This window comes from Pongo abelii, chromosome 3 (genome assembly GCF_028885655.2).
Source record: "Pongo abelii isolate AG06213 chromosome 3, NHGRI_mPonAbe1-v2.0_pri, whole genome shotgun sequence".
NCBI lineage: Eukaryota > Metazoa > Chordata > Mammalia > Primates > Hominidae > Pongo > Pongo abelii.
The window spans coordinates 109,836,942-109,863,438 of NC_071988.2; the positions used below are offsets into that span (position 1 = coordinate 109,836,942).

Sequence of the window (26,497 nt, forward strand, 5' to 3'; positions counted from 1 at the left end):
TAAGGTGTAAGGAAGGGATCCAGTTTCAGCTTTCTACATATGGCTAGCCAGTTTTCCCAGCACCATTTATTAAATAGGGAATCCTTTCCCCATTTCTTGTTTTTGTCAGATTTGTCAAAGATCAGATAGTTGTAGATATGTGGCATTATTTCTGACGGCTCTGTTCTGTTCCATTGATCTATATCTCTGTTTTGGTACCAGTACCATGCTGTTTTGGTTACTGTAGCCTTGTAGTATAGTTTGAAGTCAGGTAGCGTGATGCCTCCAGCTTTGTTCTTTTGGCTTAGGATTGACTTGGCGATGCGGGCTCTTTTTTGGTTCCATATGAACTCACTGGCCATCAGAGAAATGCAAATCAAAACCACAATGAGATACCATCTCACACCAGTTAGAATGGCAATCATTAAAAAGTCAGGAAACAACAGGTGCTGGAGAGGATGTGGAGAAATAGGAACACTTTTACACTGTTGGTGGGACTGTAAACTAGTTCAACCCTTGTGGAAGTCAGTGTGGCGATTCCTCAGGGATCTAGAACTAGAAATTCCATTTGACCCAGCCATCCCATTACTGGGTATATACCCAAAGGACTATAAATCATGCTGCTATAAAGACACATGCACACGTATGTTTATTGCGGCATTATTCACAATAGCAAAGACTTGGAACCAACCCAAATGTCCAACAATGATAGACTGGATTAAGAAAATGTGGCACATATACACCATGGAATACTATGCAGCCATAAAAAATGATGAGTTCACGTCCTTTGTAGGGACATGGATGAAATTAGAAATCATCATTCTCAGTAAACTATCGCAAGAACAAAAAACCAAACACCGCATATTCTCACTCATAGGTGGGAATTGAACAATGAGAACACATGGACACAGGAAGGGGAACATCACACTTCGGGGACTGTTGTGGGGTGGGGGGAGGGGGGAGAAAAAAATAAACAAATAAATTAATTAATTAATTAAAAAAAAAAAAAAAAAAGAAAACGGACATCACAATTTCTGCTCTGCCTGCTTTGCAGGGCTATTGTGAAAACAAAACAAAGTAACGTATGTGAAAGTACCATGAAGGCTTTAGGGCACTATACAAACTTAAGGGATTCTTGGTTAGGAGAGAAAGAAATCAAGAGGGGACTGAAGTGATTGCATTTGAAAGTATAATGGAGAGGCGAAGGCCTGAGGTTGAAGGTGAAGGAATGGGATGAAATGAACTAAAGAGACACAGGTTGGGGATGGAGAGGAGGAAAATAAACCTCACACCAACCTTATGAGGTACAGATGAAGAAACTGAGGCTTAGAGAGATTAAATAAATCAGCCAATGACAGAAAACTAGTAAGTGATCAAGCCAGGATATGAGTTCAGGATTGTCTGATCCCAGAGCTCTTACTCTTAAGCATTATGCTATACTGCTGGATAAAAAACAGAGACAAAAAACAAAAACAAACAAACAAAAAACACCCTGATTTGTATATGGCTCAGTGAAGAGATGAAATCAACTATAACCAAGGGACATATTACAAATTATGGGAAAGAAGACTGATTAGGTTTCAGGGGACCCCTTTGTTGATTACTTGTATTGTACTTAGAACTTATTTTCAAAATTTAAATGCAATTTTAGAATTTATTTTCACAATTTACTCAAATAAATAAATATGGCAACTAGACTGTACCATAGAATATTATGTGAGTGGCCCAAAGTCAGGCACCCACTAACAGTAAGGTTGGCATTGGAATTAAATCCCAAAATTTTCAGGCTGTTGATCTACTGTGCTGCAATCATGGCCTGGATAGAGGGAGCCAGTGTTTTCTCTCACCCAGGACTACAAAGTGCAGACAAGACATGCCAACTTCACCAGGCCTCTTTCCTTCTTCCCCTTCTTTCTTCTACCTACCTTCTTGGTCCCCAGCATCAGTCACCCTCCCTGACCCATATGCTCATCCCTCTAAGCACACCCAAGTTGTGGGGCTGCATTGCCAAAGGGACTGCCACTCATGCGAGGCTCATCTAATATGCCTGGTGACCAATAAATGTATAAAGTGCACCCTTCCTTTCTCAGTGTCATTATTCTACATGAATCTGAAGAGAAAGACTATAAAATTAAATTGTGAAAACCTGATTATATAAAGCTGTCTGAGCATATTTTTTAACATTCCAGATACAACGAATTCATTTATTTAATGTTCTGAACTATCAATTTGTATTCAAAATTATGGAAGAAATTTAATTGTATTATAATCTGTAGAAGAACTTCACATTTTTATTTTCCTGAAGCCCATTTTGTTTTTAATTTTTGACTTTTAGAAAAGGGAACCACATTTTTTTTTACTCATCTAATTATCCCTTTGTATTACTAATTATTTATAATACCTTAGGGATTTTTTTTCTTTTCTAGCCTAAACTTGAGAAGAAAAGATATTTCCTCTTTGGAATGCTGTGTGGACTCTCCTTATTCAATTTAAATGTTGCTAACCTTCCTTTCCCACTGGCTCTGTATAAAAAACTTCTGGACCAAAAGCCATCATTGGAAGATTTAAAAGAACTCAGTCCTCGGTTGGGGAAGTAAGTAAATATAACGCTTTTTCAGGACTGTATCTAGTAAGCCTCAGTTGTTTAGACATAAATAATCTTACACACAGAGAGACAGATACGGTCTTCAATTTCAATAATGTATGCTCTTGAGAGGAATTTGAATTTTAGCATGATTTATAATTGAGTAAACCTTCAAAATGGAGGAAAGCTGAATGTTCCTCTAATTATTAACAAGTAGAAGAAACAAGAGTTCTGGCCTGGTCTCTTGACTTTATTCAGGTGGAAACAGTTGCTTCAGAGAGCACAATATATATGTGCATCATCACCCATATAAATATTTATGACTATACAAGGGTGTGTGTGTGTGTGCCTGTGTGTGTGTGTGTGTGTAAGTCTAATAAAAAAACTGAAAATATGCTCACCCTAACTAGTAATTCAGGGAATAAATAAAAATGAGATGTCATTTTTCTACTTACAGATTGACACTTATTAAAAAGTTTTTCTTACAGTGTTGGCAAAAAATTGGGGGAAAGGACTCTCTTCTCGTGTACTGTTAGTGTAAGAATATATTGGCTAGATGTGTGCTGGAGCAGGGGTTCTCAGCTTTGGCAATACTGACCTTTTGGCCTGTTTAATTCTTTGTTGTGGGAGACTGTCCTGGGCATTGTGGGATGTTTAGCAGCATTTGGGATCACACCCACTGGATGCCAGTAGCAACCTTCCCTCCAAGTGTGACAACAAAAGATGTCTCCAGACTTTGCTGAACGACCCCTAGGGGACAAAGTCATCCCTGGTTCAGAATCACTGTCTAGAGGAAACAGCTCATTTTTGTAATTTCCATGAAGATGTAGCAGTGTCTACGTGGTAACAATGGTCCAACAAATCAAACTGTAAATAGAGGTAAACTCTAGGGAAAGGGAATGAGAAGATGGAGGATAGGAAATTTATATTATATTTTATACATTTCTATATTATTCATAATTTTTTCCATTTAAAATTACTTGTGAAACTTTATAAGATCAATAAATATAATTTTTAAAAACAAAATCTTCATTAGGAGTTTGCAAGAAGTTCTAAATGATGATGCTGATGACATTGGAGATGCGCTCTGCATACGCTTTTCTGTGAGTACTAATGAAAGCCAAATTATAGTTTAGCTTTAATCTGTTTCTAAAAAATAATTTTTATTATAGTATCTTAAATTTGGGATCCCTTTTTTTTTTTTTTTATTGAGGCAGAGTCTCACTCTGTCACCCAGGCTGGAGTACAATGGTGTGATCTCGGCTCACTGCAGCCTCCGTCTCCTGCGTTCAAGTGATTCTCCTGCCTCAGCCTCCTGAGTAGCTGGGACTATGGGCATGTGACACCATGCCTGGCTAATTTTTGTATTCTTTGTAGAGACGGGTTTTTGCTATGTTGGCCAGGCTAGTCTCTAACTCCTGGCCTCAAGTGATCCACCTGTCTCAGCTTCCCAAAGTGCTAGGATTACAGGGATGAGCCATTGTGCCTGGCCCCTGGGACCTCTTTTTTAAAAGACATTTTATTTCTGTACTGCAAGACTTTCCCCTTATCTTCTTCTCATGTCTATATACTCTCAAATAAAGTGAAGCTATGGTGATTATTCAACTAGTGTAAATAATTTAACAACTAAACGATAATTTAGGCATGAAAGTAATGTACCACATGTACTAGGGTAGGCTTTTTTGCTTTCATATGTATTTACAAGGCTGAACTACATAAAAAATTATTTAGCTCCAAGTTTTCAGTTACATAGGGGAAAATGTATTGGCAATAATGATATTATGGGTGGTTGATTATTCAAACTTACTTTGATATTTGGTACCTGATACATTTTGGTTACAGATACACTGGGACCAAAATGATGTTGACTTAATTCCAAATGGGATCTCCATACTTGTGGACCAAAGCAACAAGTAAGTTTTGACAGCTAGAATATCTGTTTTGAATATACTGTACATAAAATGTTGTATCACTATTATTTAAAAATGTATTTTTAAATATGGTTCACGCCTGTAATCCCAGCAATTTGGGAGGCTGAGGCAGGTGGATCACTTGAGGCCAGGAGTTCAAGACCAGCCGGGCCAACATGGTGAAACCCCGTCTCTACTACAAAAATTAGCCAGGTGTGGTGGCACATGCCTGTAGTCTCAGCTACTCAGGAGGCTGAGGATTGCTTGAACCCAGGAAGTAGAGGTTGCAGTGAGCCGGGATTGTGCAACTGCACTCTAGCCTGGGCAACAGAGTGAGACTATGTCTCCAAAAAAAAAAAAAAAAGTATTTTAGCTTCTCAGGTGATTGTTTTAGGTCCTAATCTTTTAGAAAAAAAGAAGCTTTTAAGATAAAAGGAGAAAGAATTCAGGGTTCAATATTTCCTTTGTAGCTCTTTTTACTATTTATTCATTTAGGAAATATTTTTGAGCCCCTATTCTGTACCAGACTCTATTCTAGGTTCTGGAGATACAGTAGTCAAAAAGACAGACAAAATTTGGAGCTTAAATTCCAGTGGGGCAGAAAGACAATACACAAATGAATCATTATTATTTTTAATAGAGATGGAGTCTTGCCAGGCTGGTCTCGAATTCCTGAGCTCAGGCAGTCCTCACACCTCAGCCTCCCAAAGTACTGGGATTACAAGGGTGAGCCACCGCACCTGGCCACAAATGAATTATTATGTAATATAATGTCAGATAAGGATGAGCACTCTGAAGAAAATTAAAACCGATTAAGAAACTAGAGAGTTCTAGGTGGTGGTATGCTGGAGCTCACTAGTACCAGCTTGTGAGAGCTGATTGTTAAATTTTCAAAAATGTTAAGAGTTTATTATCAAAGTATTAGTAGCTGAAAATCAGCCATGGTGGGAATATTAACACCACAGAAATTCGCCAATGCTGCAAATGTGTGTCCCCTCCCCTCCCACTCCTTTTCAGAGAGCTGGTTGTTAGATATTTACCAGCACACCAATGGTTACAGGGGAAGGCAGACAAGAGTTGATTTAGATAGGCTAGTCCACAAAGGCTGCCCAAAGTGTGGGAGACAATCATGTCTCTGATGGAAATGCCTCCAGTAGCAACCCTGCCATCAGGAAATTAATCATTTAGTAGAAATTACATCCTGTAGTATAAGACAGACCTTGCAGGAATAATTTTCACAAAGTGACAAGTGTTGTGAGAGGCGACAAGCAAAGGAACAGAAGGATCAACCCTGAGAAAGTCTTACTTATATTGAAATCTAATGGATGGTACAAGTTATCAGGTAAAGAAGAAATGCTGCATTCTGTGGCCTAACTACAAAAGAGAGACAAGACCCATGAACTAAAGGTCAGTATGGCCAGAAGTGAAAATGGAAGTGGGAGCTGGGCACCATGGTGCATACTTGTAGTCTCACCTACTCAGGAGGCTATGGCAGGAGGATCACTTGAGGCCAGGAGTCCATGTCCAACCTGGGCAACATAGGGAGACCCCATCTCTTAAAAAAAAGAAAGAAAAAGAAAGGAAAGAGAAAGAAAGAAGAAACAAAGAAAAGGGAAGGGAAAGGGAAAGGGAAGAGGAAGGGAAGGGAAGGGAAGGAAAGAAAAAATGGAAGTGGGAAGAGGCTGCTTGCTGAGACTGGCAAGGTCAGATAATTGAGGGAGGAGGTAGGGTTGGGAAGGCCTGTTGATCCCTGCTAAGGAGGTTTGGAATTTACCCCAAGGGCAATGGGAAGCCTTTGAAAGACTTTAAGCAAGAGAATGACATATTCAGATTCATGTTTTAAAAAAATCCTCCTGACTGCAGTGAGGAAAGTGAGCCAAATAGTTTTAAACCTTCTGATTATATTTTCTAAATTTCTTTCTTCTAGCTGACCAGGTTTTGGTCACAATACAACATTCTTGTGCTATATAGAAGTAATTTACTTTTCCTTCTCAATAGAAATAAGAACAAAGTATAGAATCTTTTAATCATTGGCCTTTTCCTTTCTTTCTTTCTTTTTTTTTTTTTGCTTCCCTCAAGGAAAGACTATGTTTCTAAGTATATTGATTACATTTTCAACGTCTCTGTAAAAGCAGTTTATGAGGAATTTCAGAGAGGATTTTATAGAGTCTGTGAGAAGGAGATACTTAGACATTTCTACCCCGAAGAACTAATGACAGCAATCATTGGAAATACTGATTATGACTGGAAACAATTTGAACAGGTAGGTGACACCTAAAGTGCCCCAATTTTTCCAAACAACTTCTATATATTCCACCCCACTCAAATCATTTTTCTCCCTCTTTCTCTCAAGAATTCAAAGTATGAGCAAGGATACCAAAAATCACATCCTACTATACAGTTGTTTTGGAAGGCTTTCCACAAACTAACCTTGGATGAAAAGAAAAAATTCCTCTGTAAGTACTGTGGTACTAGATGGACACATAATTATATATCTTTTAAAAAGGTACAGTCTTGTTTAGAATGAAGCCATTGAAGTGGCCTCATTGTCTGGGGTGACACCCAAGGTTCTTTGTCTCATGGCCATGGAGATCAAGGACATGGACACACACAAAGGGTGAGGTATAGAGCAGAAACTTAATAGGCGAAGAAAAGAGAATAGCTCTCTGCTACAGAGAGGGGTCCTAGAAAAATGAGTTGCTGATCTGTGGTGAAATGCAGGGTTTTTTATAGATGAGCTAGTGAGGAGGTGGTGTCTGATCTACATAGGGCATGAAAAATGAGTTAGGACCGGGTGTACCATCCGCATAGGGCACGAATCTCTGGCAGCCCCTACCCCAATCTTTGATTATACAGGTGGGTAGCTACTCCATGGTGCTTATTTCTTTCTTACTGTGCATGTGCTAAAAAAGAGGGGAGGTGGAACCCCCATGGTGGATATGCCTGGTCCCAGGTTGCCCTTTCTATTGGTGGAACTGCTGGCATTCCCCCGTGCTAGCTTCCAGCCTTCTTATCTATGTTTGCAGCCTGATATTCCAGGCTGCTCTCTGTTAGAAAAGAAGTGATTTCTTGGACTGCTTTTTGTTAGAAGGGAAGTTCTGCTGAGGACTCTTTTGCCCTCACTATCTGCCTAAAATAATTTTCTATCTCTATATCACCATTCTTGCCAGTGGGTCACATGTGTTAGTGGCAGAGCAAGGATGAGAACCCAGGCTCCCTACCTTCTAGACCAGCATTCTTTCTCTTACTCAAGCCTGTTTCTTTTTAAGTAGAGATTTGCTATTTTACTACTTTTTCTACACTGACTTTTTCTGCACCCTCTTTCCTCACTTCAGCTGCCTCCTAAGCCTTTTATCTCACGTTCCTATCTTCATCTAATTATCTAAGTCCTATGATGTTCGAATGATGCAAACTATCTGTTTTATAGTAATATATCATTTAGAATAATGGCAACAACAACTGATGATAATAATAGCAGCAGCAGCATTTACTGCGTGCTTATTCTGTGCCATGCACTATGCTGACTGCTTTGTATCTATTACCTACCTTTTTCCTAACAGCAACCCTACGAGGTAGGTACTATTCTTTTTTCCCCATTTCAGACATGAGGAAAAAGAGGCTTGGAGCATTTAGTAGCTTGCCCATGTTCAGACAGCTGGTAAGTATGGGAACCAGAATAGAATCCATCAGGCTGACTTGAGCACTAAGCTCTGTAGCCTCATGGTATAAGAACTTCTCTTGGTGGGAACCCTAAGGTTTCTCTAGGGCATACTTAATGACTTCTCTCACCATCTCATCCCATTCGTCAGCTCTTCCTGAGTTACACGTCTTTCTTCTTGATATTTTTGTTGCTACTAAGGATGCTGGAGGACAATTCCAACTTGTCCACAGATCCAACCTATTTCTCTATAAGCCCAAGCTGCCTTTCTAACCTTCTCTCTTAATGGGAAACTTTTGATTCAGCCCAGTGGTTCAGCTGTCTGTACACCCCATGAGTTCACTTGTTCCCACCTGTGGCTTTTTCCTGAGCTTTGTCCCCTGCCTTGAAAGCTCAGCCAAATCCTGTCTTGAGAAATAGCCTGGTGTGACCTCTGTGAAGTCTCTCTGACCACTCAGCCTGGTGTTTCTCTCCCTGCTGAATCCTTTAAGCTCCTAACCTCATTCTTCCTAGATGAGCTAAATAAACTTCCTTCTTGCTACTATCTTTTCATGCATATAATTTTCCCCCAACTACACCATGAACTCATTGAGGACAAAGACCAAATATCATAATTTTTCTACACTCAACATGGCCTAGGACAGTTCTCTCTGCCTAAGGACATTCAATAAATACTTACTGAATGAAGTGATTAATTTCTTCCTTTTCATTATGTTTTACTCTTTCTATGAAATAACTTAACCAAATTTTATTCCTTTCTAGTTTTTCTTACAGGACGTGATAGGCTGCATGCAAGAGGCATACAGAAAATGGAAATAGTATTTCGCTGTCCTGAAACTTTCAGTGAAAGAGATCACCCAACATCAATAACTTGTCATTGTATTCTCTACCTCCCTAAGTATTCTACAATGGAAAGAATGGAGGAAGCACTTCAAGTAGCCATCAACAACAACAGAGGATTTGTCTCACCCATGCTCACATAGTCATAATCACCTCTGAGCGACTCAGGGTGGGCTTTCTCACACTTGGATCCTTCTGTTCTTCCTTACACCTAAACAATACAAGAGGTTAATGAATAGTGGTTAGAAGTAGTTGAGGGAGAGGTTGGGGGAATGGGGAGATGATGATGACGGTCAAAGGGCACAAAATCTCACACAAGACTGAGGCAGGAGAATAGGGTCCAGAGATAGGGATCTAAGGATGACTTGGACACACTCCCTGGCACTGAAGAGTCTGAACACTGGCCTGTGATTGGTCCATTCCAGGACCTTCATTTGCATAAGGCATCAAACCACATCAGCCTCTGATTGGCCATGGGCCAAACCTGCACTCTGGCAAATGATTGGTTCATTCCAGGACATTCATTTACATAAGGAGTCAAACCACACCAGTCTTGGATTGGCCGTGAGCCAATTCACCTCAGTCTCTAATTGGCTGTGAGTCAGTCTTTCATTTACATAGGGTGTAACCATCAAGAAACCTCTACAGGGTACTTAAGCCCCAGAAGATTTTGCTACCAGGGCTCTTGAGCCACTTGCTCTAGCCCACTCCCATCCTGTGGAATGTACTTTCACTTTTGCTCCTTCACTGCCTTGTGCTCCAATAAATCCACTCCTTCACCACCTGTTCATGCATGTCACTCAATTCTTTGTTCAACACACCAAGAACCTGTACATCTGATTATCAGAACCCTTAACCTAGTAACATATTTTAGCGAGCCAGTCAGGAGGTAAGCCCAAATTTGGGGATTTATTTTCTTTTATTCTATTGAGATTCCATTTGTGGCCATGGGCTGGAACTAAACTCCACATGGGACTCTTTCTGTCTCTCCCCTTCTCTTTCTTTCCCTTTTCCAACTTGGGACCCTTGGCAAACAGCATTCTAAGCACAGAGACAACTGCAGGTCTCTTGCTAGGGCCACTGTCTGGTGAGACTGAAAGGTTTCCGTGTGTAAGCACCTAACCATCATCACCTGCTTCAGGTGGGGTCCTGAGTCCTTTTCTTTTTAGTCCTTCAGCAGCCATTTCCCAGTAGCTCCTTGGTAATTGAGGGCAACTGGCCCAGGCCACTCTCCAGTGTTGCCTGAAAGCCAAAGAGTGAGTGGGATAGCTGCCTGGCCTGGAAGTGGGATTCTTTTCTCTCTTTCCTGGTTATAGTTCCTGAGCCCTACATGTGATGCAATTGGCAGTGGCGGCTTGTCCAGGGTGAATACATACACATTTCAGGTGGCTTTAACCCTCCTTTTCTTATGCTAAAATTCCCTCGTGGAGTCAGCCTGTCAGGGAATACAACAAATAGGGGCACAAGATAAATCCCTGCCGCCATGAGGTGCATGTTTTTGCGACTATAATATTATATTTATTTGCTGCTTATGTTGGGATAACATGTTTAGACCAATTAGAGATGTACCCCAAACCCAAAGGGCCAGGGCAATAGGTAACTGACTATGGAGGCTCCAACAGCAAACATTAGCCTAAAGGTTACGGACCAACCACTTGGATAGGGAAAGTGCCCTGCTTCTTTTGTAAGGGACCACTTCTAGATCATTTGAGTTGAGTAGATCTGGTACTAAGAGAAGAATCCTGGTGGAGACTCTTGGATCACTGTATAAATTGCACAGTAGTGGATCCATGGGGAAATCTCTGCTCCTGGTTTATCTGGTACAGTCAGAGAGCACTATGCTCCCTTATTGAGAGGCCAGTCTCCAACAAGTTTAAATTAAGCAGTCTGCCATCCCTTGCCCTTCAAACTATAGTTATGACAATGGTTAAGGAAACCATTTGGGAAGAAACTATTATGGCCAGCTACAAGGATGCCAAAAGCCAAGAACCATATCCAAGAATGAAGGGAATCATACTAGGCCATTGTCTATGAAGGGAAAGCATTCAAAGCAGCACTGGTGCCCACCTAAGGTCAGAGATGTCTGACACTCTAAGATTGGACCCCAAAGGGGGACTCCTTGGTAGATCCAATCCTAGGCCACAGCATCTCTGAAGGGGAAGCCCCTAGATGGAGGTTCTGAAGTCTAGTATTAAATCCTCCTCAGAATTTTTTTTCTCTTACAAACAGCAATAGGAAATACGCCATCCATACCACCTGACTCCCCACTCAGCTGCATCCTCAATAATTGGAACCAATTTAACCCTGACAATATAGTAAGGAAATATTTGTGTTTTTTTTACTGTAATACTGTTTGGCCCCAGTATCCTCTAGATAACCAGGAGCAATGGCTAGTCAATAGGAGTCTCAGTCATGACACTATCCTGCAATTAGACTTATTTTGCAAAAGGCAGGGTAAATGGTCAGAAATACCATGTTTAAGCCTTTATGGCCCTGCACCAAAACCCTTCAATTTGTAAGGCTTCCAAATTTTGCCCTCAAAGAGAAAAAATTCCTAAAGTAGAACCGGATGTTATAGATGACCCCTTTCTGCAAGGGCCACCGTTTCTTAGGGGGAACTGCAACCACCTCTATACAACCCCTTGCCAAGTGCTCCTGAGGATCAAACCCAAGAACAGGAGCCGGGAACTCCACTAAGTTTCCCCACACACTTCTAGGGGAACACCTTATTCAATCCCTGTCCAGCTCTATTTCCCCTAAGGGAAGTAGCAAGAGTTGAGGGGCTAATCTAAGTGGAGGCCCCCTTCTCCATAACTGATATACAGCAATGAAAGGATAAGTTAGGAATTTATTCTGAGAACCCCAGGAGATTTGCAGATGGCTTCCAAACTTTAACCTTAGCCTTCGATCTCTCACAGAAAGATGTTCAATGTATCCTGGCAACTTGTTGCACTCCTCTGGAGAAAGAATGTATTTCTGAGGCCGCCCAACGTGAAGCAAACAAGCTGTTTGCCGGAAACTCCAAGGGCAATTGCCTGGGCCCAGATACAGTCCCCATCACTGAGTGGAACTGGAACTATAACACCCCTATGGGAATGAACAACCCAGCCAAATTCCTTGAAGCTCACCTGGGAGGAATGAGAAAGGAAATGACTAAGGCAGTAAATTAAGGGAAATTACACAGGTTAAGGAGGAAAGCTATATTTTATAGTAGATTGGAAAAGGCTTTTAAAAAATACACCAACCTGGACCCTCCCTCTCCTGAAGGCAAAGTACTAATGGCACAGGATTTCATTAGCCAAGCTGCCCTGGACATTAGGCATAAAATCCAGAAGCTACACATGGGACCACAAACTAATCAAAATCAGCTTATTGATACCACCTGCATGGTATATAACAATCGTGATCTGGAGGAAGTGGAAAGGGAATACACTAAAGAAAAACAGCCAAAATTATGGCAACTGTCACTCGTGATGCCCTAAATGCCCAAAAGGCATCCAAGGAAAACCCAAAGGGTCACAAGGACAATGCCGGCAAAAGCTCTGGTTACAAGTGCAAGAAAAATGGGCACTAGGCAAAGGACTGCACTAAGCCCACGCAGGGCCTGTGCTGCCAATGTGAGGGCACCAGTCGCGACCTCTGGCACTGGATAATTGACTGCCCCTGCTCCCACCAAGGGGCTCCATCAGTCAAAACTCTAGCAGCACATGAGGAATCAGATGAAGACTCATGGGACCCAGGGACATCATCACTACCACTTAGGATCCCTGGGTAACTCTGGACGTCATGGGCACCAAAATTAACTCACATGCCAAGCAGCAGCTTCACTTGGAATGGCTGAATTCTATAGAATATAAATCCCAAATTTCGAGCACATAGCAAAGCCCCTTTACAAGGCAACAAGGGGACCTTAAGATGAGCCAATGGAATGAACCCTAGAAATGAGGGAGACTTTCACCAAGTTAAAATGGGCTCTCAGCCAGGCTCCTGCACTCAGCATTCCAAACCTCACCAAGCCCTTCCTGTATGTAGCAGAAAAGAAAGGCATAGCAGTGGGAGTGCTTACTCAGAAGTTGAGAACAGAGCCTAGGCCCATTGCATACTTTTCTTTTTTGAGATGGAGTCTTGTTCTGTCTCCCAGGCTGGAGTACACTGGCACAATCTCGGTTCACTGCAACCTCCAGCTCCTGGATTCAAGTCATTCTCCTGCCTCAGCCTCCCAAGTAGCTGGGATTACAGGTGCCTGTCACCACCATGCCCCAGCAAATTTTTGTGTTTCAGTAGAGACAGGGTTTCACCATGTTGGCCAGGGTGGTCTTGAATTCCTGATCTCAAGCAATCCACCCACCTTGGCCTCCCAAAATGTTGGAATTACAGGTGTGAGCCACTGCGCCCAGTTGTTGCATACTTTTCAAAGAAATAAGATGGTAGCCACCAGGTGGCCCAGCTGCCTGCAGGCAATAGCAGCCACTGCTATTTTGGTTGAAGAAGCTATTAAAATTACTATAGGCTGGCCAGGCGTGGTGGCTCACGCCTGTAATCCCACCACTTTGGGAGGCCAAGGTGGGCGGATCACCTGAGGTCGGGAGTTGGAGACCAGCCTGACCAACGTGGAGAAACCTTGTCTCTACTAAAAATACAAAATTAGCCGGGAGTGCTGGTACATGCCTGTAATCCCAGCTACTCGGGAGGATGAGGCAGGAGAATTGCTTGAATCCACGAGGCGGAGGTTATGGTGAGCCCAGATCGCACCATTGCACTCCAGCCTGGGCAACAAGAGCAAAACTCCGCCTAAAAAATAAATAAATAAATAAACAAAAATTACTCTAGACCAGCCACAACTCCCCACCAGTCCTAGAGATAAAAGGACATATCTGGATGACAGGAGAAAGATTAAATACGAGGCAGCACTCCTAGATAATCCAGAGATCACAGTTAAGACCTGACCCAGCTCTATTAGTCTGTTCTCATGCTGCTAGTAAAGACATACCCAAGACTGGGTAATTTATAAAGGAAAGAGGTTTAACTGACTCACAGTTCCACATGACTGGGGAGGCCTCACAATCATGGCTGGTGGAAGGCAAAGGAGAAGCAAAGTCATGTCTTACATGGCAGCAGGCAAGACAGCGTGTGCTGGGGAACTCTCTATAAAATCATCAGATCTAGTGAGACTGATTCACTATAATGAGAACAGCATGGAAAGACCCACCCCCATGATTCAATTACCTCCCACCAGGTTGTGGCAGGCCAGTTCTCCCTGACAATCACACAGACAGGCCTGTATATCACTCCAGTTAACACTGACAGATTTCCACAGCACTGCCTTAACATTTAGCAAATAGTTAAGCCTAGGGAAACTGGTGCCCAGACATCAAAGCTACAAATGAAACATATGTCATATGGTCAGTAGGCTTCTCCCTAACCTGGAGCAAGTCAAAATAATAGAGACAGTGTTACATTCCTAGTGCCAGGACCCATCTCGGGAAGACGGAATCTGAGACAGTTCAAGGTAATGGTGGCAGCTGTTTGAATAGATTTATTAGAGTCTAAGGCAGCTCTCTGGACCAAGCTGCTAAGGAGATAAGATAGAAATAATCACTCTGGTACCACAGTAGACAGGCCTTGAAGGTACTGGGGCCATTTTAATCAAACTTAGCAAGCATTTTTTGCCTCTGACCTTCTAGTTGAAACAAAATTAGTTACAGAGAGACTTAGGCGAATGCTATACTGCACGTAGGCACATAACCCCAACCTATACATGCACTAAGAAAATTGTAACACTTTGGGTTGGTCTGGTGGAATTATCTCTGGCCTTCTCCCTGTATCCAGTTACATCAATAAATTCCATTCTTTCCTAGTTTGTCTGCTTCTCCTTATTGGGCCTTGAGAAAACGCAGCCAGACCCAGCTTGGTTCCGGGAACAGGGTCCCTCCCACGACACATGGAAATTATGGGAGCTACAATTCAAGACGAGATATGGGTGGGGACACAGCCAAACCATATCACCAGCCGCACTGCTACCTATGGGCACCATAACCAATCATTCCTGTGAGCAGATCATTGTACACAGATATGGGAGCCAGCCTCTTTTATCTTTTAGATCAGCCTCTTCCAGACCCTGTGGATAACTGGTTTACAGACAGTAGCAGCTTTGTACTAAATGGGGAGCACCAAGCTGGATACGCAATAGTGAATTACACTGTTTTTGAAGTCCAGCTACTGCCCCCAGGCACATTGACACAAAGGCTGAGATCATTGTTCTTACTCAAGCATTAAGGTTGGGACAAGGGGCCGGCACAGTGGCTCACGCCTGTAATCCCAGCACTTTGGGAGGCCGAGGCAAGTAGATCACCTGAGGTCAGGAGTTCAAGACCAGCCTGACCGATATGGTGAACCCCCATCTCTACTAGAAATACAAAAATTAGCCGGGCGTGGTGGTGTGTGCCTGTAGTCCCAGCTACTTGGGAGGCTGAGGCAGGAGAATTGCTTGAACCTGGGAGGCGGAGGTTTCAGTGAATTGAGCTCATACCACTGCACTCCAGCCTGGGCGACAGAGCAAAACTCTGTCTCAAAAAAAAAAAGTTGGGACAAGCAAAGAAAGCTAACATCTATACAGATTCTAACTATGCATTTCTTGTGGTTCATTCTCATGCTGCAATTTGGAAAGGGGACTACTTACTAGCAAGCACTCCCCCATAAAACATGGGATTCTTCAGCTATTACAGACAACACTTGCCAGAGGCCATAGCCATTATTCATTGCAAAGGGCACCAAAAGAATCTAACTCCTATAGTGGCAAGGGAACAAAAAGGAATCCAAGGCAGCAGCCCTCAAGGTACAGTCTCAACAAGTTTTAGCACTACTCTTTTTTTATGACCCCCCCAATAGAACCTGAGTACACCTCACAGGAAGAACAGCTAATAAAACAACAAGGAGGAATGAAACAGGGATCTTGGTGGTATAAGGGATCAAAAATAAATCTTCCCCAAGCAGTCCAATGGAAAATCATAAAAGCCCTGCATAACTCTTTCCATGTGGGAAGAGACACAACTTTGGCCATGGTAAACAAGCTCTTCACTGGATCCAACCTAGCTTCCATGGCCAAACAGGTCTGTCAAGCCTGCTCACTGTGTGCATTAAACAACCCAGGAAACAAAGTGCCTCCTTTAATAGAGCCAATCCAAAGAGGAGGAACTTACCCAGGGGAAGACTGGCAATTGGACTTTACCCATATGCCAGCCTGTAAAGGATTCAAGTTTTTACTAGTACTGATAGAAACCTTTATTAGCTGGGTTGAAGTTTACCCTACCAGAACAGAAAAGGCCAATGAAGTAGTGAAAATTCTCTTAAAAGAAATAATCTGGCCAGGGATGATGTCTCACACCTGTAATCCCAATACCTTGGAAAGCTGAGGCAGGCAGATCACTGAGCCAGAAGTTCAAGCCCAGCCTGGGCAACATGGTGAAACCCTGTCTCTACGAAAAAAAAAAAAAATTATCTGGGCATGATGGTGCATGCCTATAATCCCAGCTACTCAGGAGGCTGAGGCACAGGAATCGCTTGAAACAAGGAGGTGGAGGCTGCAGTGAGCCGAGCACACTGCACTCCAGCCTGGGCAACAGAGTGAGGCTCTGTCTCAAAAGAAAAAAAAAAAAAAGAAAGAAAGAAAGAGAAATAATCCCTTGGTTTGGGCTACCCCAGAGCCTTCAAAATAACAGCTTATCTTTTGTCTCCCAAATAACTCAAGGGGTTGCTAAGGCCCTCAGGATCAAATTTACATTCAGCATGGAGGCCTCCATCCTCCAGGAAAGTAGAAAAGGCTAATCAAACTCTAAAATGGGCATTAGTTAAACTGTGCCAGGAAATGTCAGAGACTTGGGTCGACTTGCTCCCCACATCCCTCTTAAGGATCTGTAATTCCCCTCAAGCAAAAATTAATATGAGCCCATATGAAATATTATATGCAAGGCCATTTTTAACTAATGATCTAATCACTGATCCAGAAACAACCAGTTTAGTAAAATACCTAATTAACCTGGGACAATTTCAGCAGGATTTACAAAAGTTTGGAACCCAGTGGTTCCCTGTACTGGGAACTAACCAGCAACCCAAAATTAGGCCAGGAGGTAAGGTACTGGTAAAAACATGGAAAAAGGGATAATCTGCTCAACAGCTACAACCCAAATGGAAGGAACCATTTTCAGTGGTGCTGGCCACACCTTCCGTGGTCAAAGTACTAGGGTTAGATAATTGGATACATCTTTCCAGCATCAAGCCTGCCATACCAGAAGTTCCTGGACCCCGAATGTGGAACTCCCACCAGCCACTATACCTGTGAACCTGTGGAAGACCTTGAAGTACCTGTTTAAAAGAATGGCCAAAAGATAAGTAAAGGCCTACTAACTTTCCTTGGTGTCTTTTCTGTGTGGTCGTGGTAGTTGGGGTAATACTAGTTTTTCTTACATTATTAAACTGCCTTTTCCCAAGCGGGTAGGATCATCTCCTCTGCCCTAGTAGAATCCTATCCTGTAGGACTTAAAGGAAGCAAAATAACAAAAAGGTACATTCATACCCACAATGATTTGCTATAGGCCACACACACTGGGATCATGTATGTTGGGAATTGGCTTAATTCAACAGCAGGGCCTCGATTTACCCTCTGACCATTAGGTGACCCTCAGTATTTACTAAGGACCTTGAATCTAACACAAAGGCTATTAAACACCACCAGCCCAGCCTTGTTTTTTTGGGTTTTTTTTGGGTTCTTTTTAGTAGAAACACGCTTTCACCATGTTGTCCAGGCTGGTCTTGAACCCCTGACCTCAACTGATCTGCTCACCTAGGCCTCCCAAAGTGCTGGGATTAGAGGCACTGTGCGTGGCTGCCAGCCTAGCCTTAGCAAAAACATTGTTGGCTTTGCTTATCCCCATACTCCTCCAGGTACACTGCTATCCCAGTCCCAGCACGATATTGGGCCCTTGAAAAAATGACTTACTACCCTGCCTACAAAGGAGGAACTCTCTTCAAACTAATAAACTTAGTTAGATGACTTACACAACCAAATTACAGACATGACAAAGGTTACAATGACAGGACGAGCAGTAAACCTCCTGCAGTCCTATCAGAGCAACCTCTCTAGGGTTACATCCTCAGAAAAGCCCATCTGGGGCCCAATATCAACACACACACAGCTAGAATTCCAGGTACACTCTGTGTCAAAAGGAGCCAAAAGTCCAGTAAGGTCCTGGGGACCTTGAAGAGTAATCAGTGCAACTACACTCTGGAGATTAATCCCTCACACAATCATGTAAATTACACAATTACTCAAACTACATGATTTAGAATGGTTTTCACGGAAACCATTCCTAGTTAAGGGCACCTTAAAAGATATTCGGTCTAAGTACTGTTAAGGGAAGCCCACTAGCTGTGTCCACACTTTTCCTTGGGAAGACTGCATTAGCCCTGAAATTCACCTCTAGCTGTCTTTTGGTTCCCCAATATGATAATACTCCCGGTTGGTTGTTGGTGGACACCAAGAGCAGCTACCTCCACTGGGAAAATAAAACCACTGGGGCAACCCAACTTTGCAAGGTCCCTTCCCGTCATCAACAGGGGCCACCTTAGCAGGGACCTTAACTACTTGGGAAAGCGAAAATAACAAACTAACCCATATGTTCACCATAGAAAACAATTTCTGTCTTGAAAAACGGGGAGCATTTTTCCTGTGCAGGACCAGCTTCTACTTATGTTTACCTGCCAATTGGACTGGAACTTGTACACTTGTTTATTTAGCCCCTGAAATTAATATAGCTCCCAATAACCAATCTCTCACTATACCTTTGACTGCAACCACCAGACACAAGCAAGCCATCCAACTCATACTCCTTTTAGTAGAGCTGGGAGTAACAGCAGGAATAGGAACAGGAGTTAATGGGCTAGCAACCTCCCTATCCTACTACCAGGGTTTGTCAATTGATTTCATGGAAATCTTGGATGACTTGCTCAAAGTATTGTCATCAGACAAAATCAAATAGGCTCCCTGGCAGTGGTCACTTTGCAAAATAGAAGGGGACTAGACCTCATAACCACTGAGAAGGGAGGCTTATGTCTTTTCCTAGAGGAAGAATGCTGTTTCTGTGTCAACCAATCAGGAATAGTAAGGGATGCCACCTGAAAACTAGCTGACTGGGCCGCTAAGATACAACAGCTGTCGGAATCATGGGCTCCTGGTCAAGGTTGCTGGACTGGGGGTCATGGCTCCATCCCCTAGCCAGACCATTGCTAATGGTTATACTGGCCCTGGTCTTTGGACCACGTTTGCTAAACCTTTTAACCAAGTTCATTTTCTCTTGCCTAGAAACCATTTAGCTTCAGATGATTGTGCGACAAGGTTTCCAGCCAGTGCCAGGTAAAGGCACCACCTCTGGCCGTCAAAGTTTACCCGGTCTCCACAAGACAAAGCAAGGCGAGAGTTCTGTGGTCCCCAGTAGGTAAGGCCAGCGTGCTAAATCAGCAGGAAGCAGTTACAGAAGAAAAGACCATCAGTCTCTCTGCCTCCCATAAAGATTTCTAGGGATCATGTCTCTCAGGGGGAAAATGAGGCAGGAGAATAGGACCCAGAAATAGGGAATCTAGGGATAACTTGGACAGACTCCCTGGAACTGAAGAGTCTGCACACTGACCTATGACTGGTCCATTCCAGGACCTTCATTTGCATAAGGTGCCAAACCACATCAGGCTCTGATTGGCCACAGGCCGAACCTGCACTCTGACCAATGATTTGTCCATTCCAGGACATTCATTTGCATAAGGCACCAAACCACACCAGTCTTGGATTGGCCATGGGCCAATTCACCTTGGCATCTAATTGGTCACAAGCCAGTCCTTCATTTACATAGGATGTAACCCACAAGAAACCAAGAAACCTCTAAAGGGTACTAAAGCCCCAGAAGACTTTGCTACCAGGGCTCTTGAATCACTTGCTTGAGCCCACTCGCACCCTGTGGAATGTACTTTTGCCTTTGATCCTTCACTGTCTTCCACTTTCTTTTTTTTTTTTTTTTTTTTTTGAGATGGAGTCTGGCTCTGTCGCCCAGGTTGGAGTGCAGTGGCGCGATCTTGGCTCACTGCAAGCTCCGCCTCCCGGGTTCACGCCATTTTCCTGCCTCAGCCTCCCAAGTAACTGGGACTACAGGTGTCCGCCACCATGCCCAGCTAATTTTTTTGTATTTTTAGTGGAGACGGGGTTTCACCGTGTTAGCCAGGATGGTCTCGATCTCCTGACCTCGTGATCCGCCCATCTCAGCCTCCCAAAGTGCTGGGATTACAGGCGTGAGGCACTGCGCCCGGCCCACTGTCTTCCACTTTCATAAATTCATTCCTTCACAGCTTGTTCATGTGTGTTGTTCAATTCTTTGTTCAATGTGCCAAGAACCTGGACACCTGACCATCAGAACACTTAACCAGGTAACGAGATGAATGTGTTCATTCTTTTTTTTTTGAGTTCGATTGCACAGTGTGGTAAATATAATTAACAATACAGTATTGCACTTTTCAAAATACCAAAGAGAAAAATTTCAAATGTTTTCACCACAAAAATTGTTAAGTATTTGAGGTGATGGATGTGGGAACTAGCTTGATTGAACTATTCCACATTGTTATTCATAAATTATAAGATCGCTTTGTTCCCCATAAATGTATACAATTATAAATTGCCAATTTACAATTTAAAAAAAGAGAATTAGTTGAAAATGTTTGGATAAATAATAAAGTGATGAATCAAGAATAATTTTTTTTTAAGAGACAAGGTCTCACTATGTTGCCCAGGCTGGTCTTGAAATCCTGGGCTCAAGCAATTCTCCTGCCTTGCCTCCCAAGTGCTGGGATTACAGGTGTGAGCCAAGAATAATATTTTTAATAAAACAACATTATGTAAAGCAACATTTCCTATATCCCTAACCTTGCTAGATATATATTTTATATTCAGGAATATCTCTAGAGTTTTTATTTTAGCAAACTGCTGAATAATTTATTTGAAAAATCTGAATGTTAAGGGATTCATTAATTCATTGAATAATTACTTATAGTAGGTACTGTGTGGCAAGTACCATTCTAAAGACACTAGCACTGGCAGGCCATCGACCAGCAGAACAATGCGGAGTTTGGCCAGTGTGGTCGAAGGACAGCCTGGGCCGCTGAGCGGCTCAACTCCAGGGGAAAACCAACTCCCTTCTGGCTCCCCCATCTGCTGAGAGCTACTTCCACTCAATAAAACCTTGCACTCATTCTCCAAGCCCACATGTGATCCAATTCTTCCGGTACACCAAGGCAAGAACCTGGGATACAGAAAGCCCTCTGTCCTTGTGACAAGGTAGAGGGTCTAATTGAGCTGGTTAACATAAGTGCCTATAGACAGCAAAACTAAAAAAGCACACAGTAGCACAGCCCACTGGTGCTTCAGGAATAGTAAACATCCACCCCTAGACACTGGCGTGGGGTCGGAGCCCCACAACCTGCCTGTCTGTATGCTCCCCTAGAGGTGTGAGCAGTGGGGCACTGAAGAAGCGAGCCACTCCCACCGTCGCATGCCCTATGAAGGGGACAAGGGAACCTTTCCTGTTTCATTGTTAGAGGTCAAAGCTTTTTCCACAGCACGTGCCCAGTCTACATGACTTGCAGTTTTGGCTCTGTTATACCTACAAGGTAACTGGCCATTTTGTTATCAATAGAGTAGGGCCAGTTTGGGCTGGCTCTGAGGTTATAATATACGGCCAACTGAGTTTTGACAGGGATGCCAAGGCAATTCCATGGGGATAGGCAAGCTGGAACAACTGGAAATCCATAAGGAAAAAAATGAACCTTTATTCTTACCTCATATGGATGCAGGAATTTTTGCTCCTTAGCTCAGCCAAAATCCAGGTTCTTGTCTCATGACCAGGAACAATTAGGCATGTGAATACATTGAAAGGTGAAGAGTGGCATTTATTAGAAGAAAGCTCTCAGCAAAAAAACAAGGAGGGTCCTGCCAACAGGCTCCCAGCTCACAGACTGAATAACAGGCCAACACACACAAGCTGAAGACATCTTGCTCCTCCCGGCTGCATAAGGCTAAATTCCCTCTGGCTGTACCCCACTCTCCCGGTGCAGGTGGGCCCCCAAGTCCCTTGTGGGCATGCCCAGACAAGACCCTGGGCAGGTTTCCTCAGCTGCACGAAAGCTTGTGGGGAAGGTCAGAGATTCTCCAGGGACCCTCCCTTATCTGCCTCCAGCATCGATCAATACTATAAATAATAATTCATTTTAAATATAATGAAGACCAACAATTATAAAACTTCCAGAAGGTAACAAATGAGGAAATCTTATAATCTTGAATTTAGCAAAAATGTCTTAAGTAGGACAAAAAAGGTATGAACTATGTAAAAGAAAAAATGGATAAATTACATCCAAATTTAAAACTTCAGTGCTTCAAAAGACACTTAAAATGAAGAGGCAAGCCACAGACAGGTAGAAAACATTTCAAAACGTATAGCTAATAAAGAACATGGTATGAAACATATAAAGAACTCAAATATAATATATAAAGAACTCAGATAAAAAGTCAAGCTAGCTAATAAATAAATGGTCAAAAGATTTGAATACACACTTCACAAAGAAGAGATCCTCCTGCCTTGGCCTAAAAAAGGGCTGGGGTTACAGGCAGGAGCCCAGGCCCAGCCTTGTCAGTTGATTTTCGGTGACCCTTCAGAGAGCAAAGGGGAAGTTTTCTCCTGTTCCTTACAACCGACAGGCCCATCAACTGGTGAATGAATAAACTGTGGCATACCCATATGATAGACTACCATTCAGCAATAACACAAAGGAATTACTAATTAAACACAATAGTATGAATCTCAAAGCATTGTGCTAAGTTTAAAAAGCCAGACAGCACTTAGATATGGTTCCGTATGTACGCATTCTAAAAGGCCTAAAGCACATCACTGTTGCCAGGCACCCGGGAGTACGTAGTGGAGCGGGCGCGAGGCGGGGTGGGATGGGGGTGGGGGAGCGGTGGCTGACTGCATAGCTCTGCCCAGTTTTATGCCGGTTTGAGCCCGGCGCATAACGCATTTTTTTTTTCTGATACGGAGTCTCGCTCTGTCGCCCAGGCTGGAGTGCAGTGGCGCAATCTCGGCTCACTGCAAACTCCGCCTCCCGGGTTCCCGCCATTCTCCCACCTCAGCCTCCCGAGTAGTGGGGACTACAGGCGCCCGCCACCACGCCCAGCTAATTTTGTTTTTGTATTTTTAGTAGAGACGAGGGTTTCACCGTGTTAGCCAGAATCGTCTCGATCGCCTGACCTCGTGATCCGCCCGCCTCGGCCTCCCTAAGTGCTGGGATTACAGGCGTGAATCACCGCGCCCGGCCGCGGCGCACAACGCTTAACAAACCTTGGCTTCCGTTATCCCTCCCTCTGGAAATGCGTGTGTCACAGTGCCTCCTAGTGGAACTGCAGCGTTTCCTCGAAAGCCATTCCGTCCAGGAGTTAAGGCAGCCGCTGCCCGCCCGGGGACACTTTCTCAGTCCAGCCCATCGGCCTTTACGCCAGCCAACGACCTGTTGCCTTTGGCCGCCTGCCAAGTCACTCTCATTACAGTTTCCTTTTCCTTTTCGATTCCGCCCCTTAAAAACAACAACAAACATTCTGTTTCGTTTCCCCCTCGAGCTGCAGGCCCCGCCCCCAAACAGCACGTGGTGGGCGTGGCGTCCCCGCAGGGGCGCAGTAGCTGAGGCTGCGGTTCCCCGACGCCACGCAGCTGCGCGCAGCTGGTTCCCGCTCTGGCGCGCGACGCCTGAGGCAGTGGGCGCGCTCAGTCCCGGGACAACGCGTTCTCTCCTCTCGCCTCTGGCCCTGGGACCCCGCAAAGCGGCGATGGAGCGGAGGTCGCGGAGGAAGTCGCGGCGCAACGGGCGCTCGACCGCGGGCCAGGCCGCCGCGTCCCAGCCCGCGAAGTCTCCGGGCGCACAGCTCTGGCTCTTCCCCAGCGCCTCGGGCCTCCACCGCGCGTTGCTCCGGAGGGCCGAGGTGACGCGCCAAATCTGCTGCTCGCCGGGGCGCCTCGCAGTGTTGGAGCGCGGCGGGGCGGGCGTCCAGGTTCACCAGCTGCTCGCCGGGAGCGGCGGCGCCCGGACGCCGAGTGAGTGGGGCTGGTGTGTGAGGGCTGTGAGGGTTGTGAGGGCTATGAGGGCTGTGAGGGGTGAGGGCTGGGGGCTGTAAGGGGCGGGCAGCCAGGGGGTCCGCGCCTGAGGGAGGAGAGCCCAGAAGGCCGCAGACGCGCGCCTGGCTCGGGTCGTTTCGCCGACGGCGCACCTGAGCTCTCTTTTATCCCAGTCAGTGTCAGGCGCGGGGTGAGCGGGATGCTGGCGACCAGCGGATCCTCCACTCAGCAAACTGGCCTGTGCGGGGCATGCGGGCAGCGTCTTCATCCTTTTAGCCAGTCTGGCTTTCTCATAGGTTTCTGTTCAAGTTTGTACCCCCGTCCGCCGCCCGCCGCATCTCCCACTATCTCGTTTGAGAAAGTAGTCACTGCTCCAACTTTGGCAGCCATTCTCAGTGATGGGATTTTACCTTGGCGTTGAGTTGTACTTCTCCCACATTCTCATCGAAGTGGGGGAAATAATTGCCCGCGTTCTCGAAAATTTTGCCCATCTGTGGAGTGAAGAAATTGGTATCTTGCTGCGAGTTTATTTTGCGTTTAACTGCTGGACGTTTGCATTCCTTTTTCGGTAAACTGCCTGTTTATCTTTGCCTGGCTTTTAAAAATTTGAGTTGTTAAATCTTTTTCTTATTTGTATGGAAGAGGTATTTGAATATTGAATAAGAATAGCCTTTTGCCCGTCGTACATGTTGTAATATTTTTCTCACTTTGCGTTTTGTGGATGTTGTTTTTTATTGTGCATTTTTTGGGGGGTAGTCTATCTTTTTCTTTGTCTGTTAAGGAGGCTTATGGATTTTATGTTAGGTTGGAAAGCTATCCACACTCCCAGTGTTTTTAAAAATGTACTCATCTTTATAGTAATTTTAAGGTTTTTTTTTTTAAGTTAAAATTTTTCGTGCGCTTGGAATTTAAGTACTGAGGTAGGAGGGGAGCTAGATTTATTTGCTTTTCCAAATGCTTAGCTGATGTCCCAATACCATTTCTTAATACTTCCTTTTTTTCAACTGATTTGAAATGCTGAGGCTCTTTAAAAGAAACTCTTAGTCTGCTGAGCCATTTCTTATTACCAAACTGTTTTGATTCCCCTGGCATTTGTAATATGGTTTGTGCTTTGAGATTTTTACATGAATAGATTCTATTTCATCAGCACTGAAGATGAAACAAGATCCCAAAACTATCCTAGTTTAATTTTTGTGAACAAATTAAATGAGAGTACATTTTTACTAGTGGACAGTTTAAAATCTCTTAACTTTAGAAAGGGCCAAATTAATGCCAATGAAAAATGTTTTCAACAGCATCCTCTTTAAAGATAGTGCCCCAAACATAATCCTTCCTTTTAAGAATATAGGCATTGGCTTCTACTGGGAACTGTTGGGAAGTGTTTATTACTATTATTTGCTTTTTTGGAGAAAGGAATGTGTTTCAGAATACACTATTTGTTCTTGAAATGAGTTATGTTGTCTTAAAGTTATATTTTCTTATAGACTTTTTCATCTTTGTCATTTCAAATTTCATTTGTCTTCACTTAATAAACAAGAACCTAAAAGCAGATATTTAATTGGATATTCTAAGGGTGTGTTCCATTTACAACAAAGTATACATCAATATTTTTTCTAATTAAAAAAAACTATGTCAAGACAATTGTCATTCCTGATTTGCTTTGCCTACCTGAATTTTCTTAAAAAGAAGTTCATGGTAAGTCAAAGCTTGTCTAGTTGAAATTTTTCCCAGATCTTTTAAGTGTATTATAATGAAGTTAGTAATACAGTGGGTAATAATCAAAGTGATGATAAGTTCCTGGTTGGATTTGCTCTGTAGAATGCATTAAATTAGGAAAAAACATGAAGATACATTCCGTGGACCAAGGAGCAGAGCACATGCTGATTCTCTCATCAGATGGAAAACCATTTGAGTATGACAACTATAGCATGAAACATCTAAGGTAGGGAACTTTTTTCTTCTATTAAAAATTAATTTTAATCAAAAGACAATAATAATTTTGTAGGAAAATGTTTCCATATCTGATTCTTGTCCCCTGCTTTAGATAGTAGCATCTTAAGTAAATAATAAATTCTGCACTGACCAGTAAAGTCCTTACGTCCTCCAGGGCAGGTATCATGTGTTGTTTTGGCATTTAAAGGAAATGATTAAATAGTTTGCCTAGCCCTAAATTGGACTTTCACATTCATTAACTCATTTGATCCTCACAATAATCCTATAAGTTAAATTTCTGGAAATAAAAGTTTTTAACCTAGAAAAAATACACATTATCATGAAATAATTTGTGAGACTTTTCCCTAGTAGATTATATGAATTAGAACTTATTTTCGTC

General features: G+C 43.3%; 2 protein-coding genes across 5 annotated transcripts in view; both read left to right on the top strand.

Moving 5' to 3' along the window:
* Positions 1–9,759, top strand: part of HERC6 (HECT and RLD domain containing E3 ubiquitin protein ligase family member 6) — a 64,952-nt gene extending 55,193 nt beyond the window's left edge. For both annotated transcript variants that reach the window (XM_024246004.3, XM_054554148.2), the window contains 6 exons: positions 2,406–2,572; positions 3,600–3,666; positions 4,406–4,476; positions 6,553–6,736; positions 6,827–6,929; positions 8,894–9,759. In XM_024246004.3, the coding sequence (XP_024101772.2) occupies positions 2,406–2,572; positions 3,600–3,666; positions 4,406–4,476; positions 6,553–6,736; positions 6,827–6,929; positions 8,894–9,114 (813 nt within the window). In that variant the 3' untranslated portion in view covers positions 9,115–9,759. The remainder of the gene's footprint in view (positions 1–2,405; positions 2,573–3,599; positions 3,667–4,405; positions 4,477–6,552; positions 6,737–6,826; positions 6,930–8,893) is intronic.
* A 13,552-nt stretch (positions 9,760–23,311) lies between these two features.
* HERC5 (HECT and RLD domain containing E3 ubiquitin protein ligase 5) overlaps positions 23,312–26,497 on the top strand; it is a 50,794-nt gene continuing 47,608 nt past the window's right edge. For all 3 annotated transcript variants that reach the window (XM_024246044.3, XM_054554146.2, XM_054554147.2), the window contains exons 1-2: positions 23,312–24,144; positions 25,984–26,107. In XM_024246044.3, the coding sequence (XP_024101812.2) occupies positions 23,427–24,144; positions 25,984–26,107 (842 nt within the window). In that variant the 5' untranslated portion in view covers positions 23,312–23,426. The remainder of the gene's footprint in view (positions 24,145–25,983; positions 26,108–26,497) is intronic.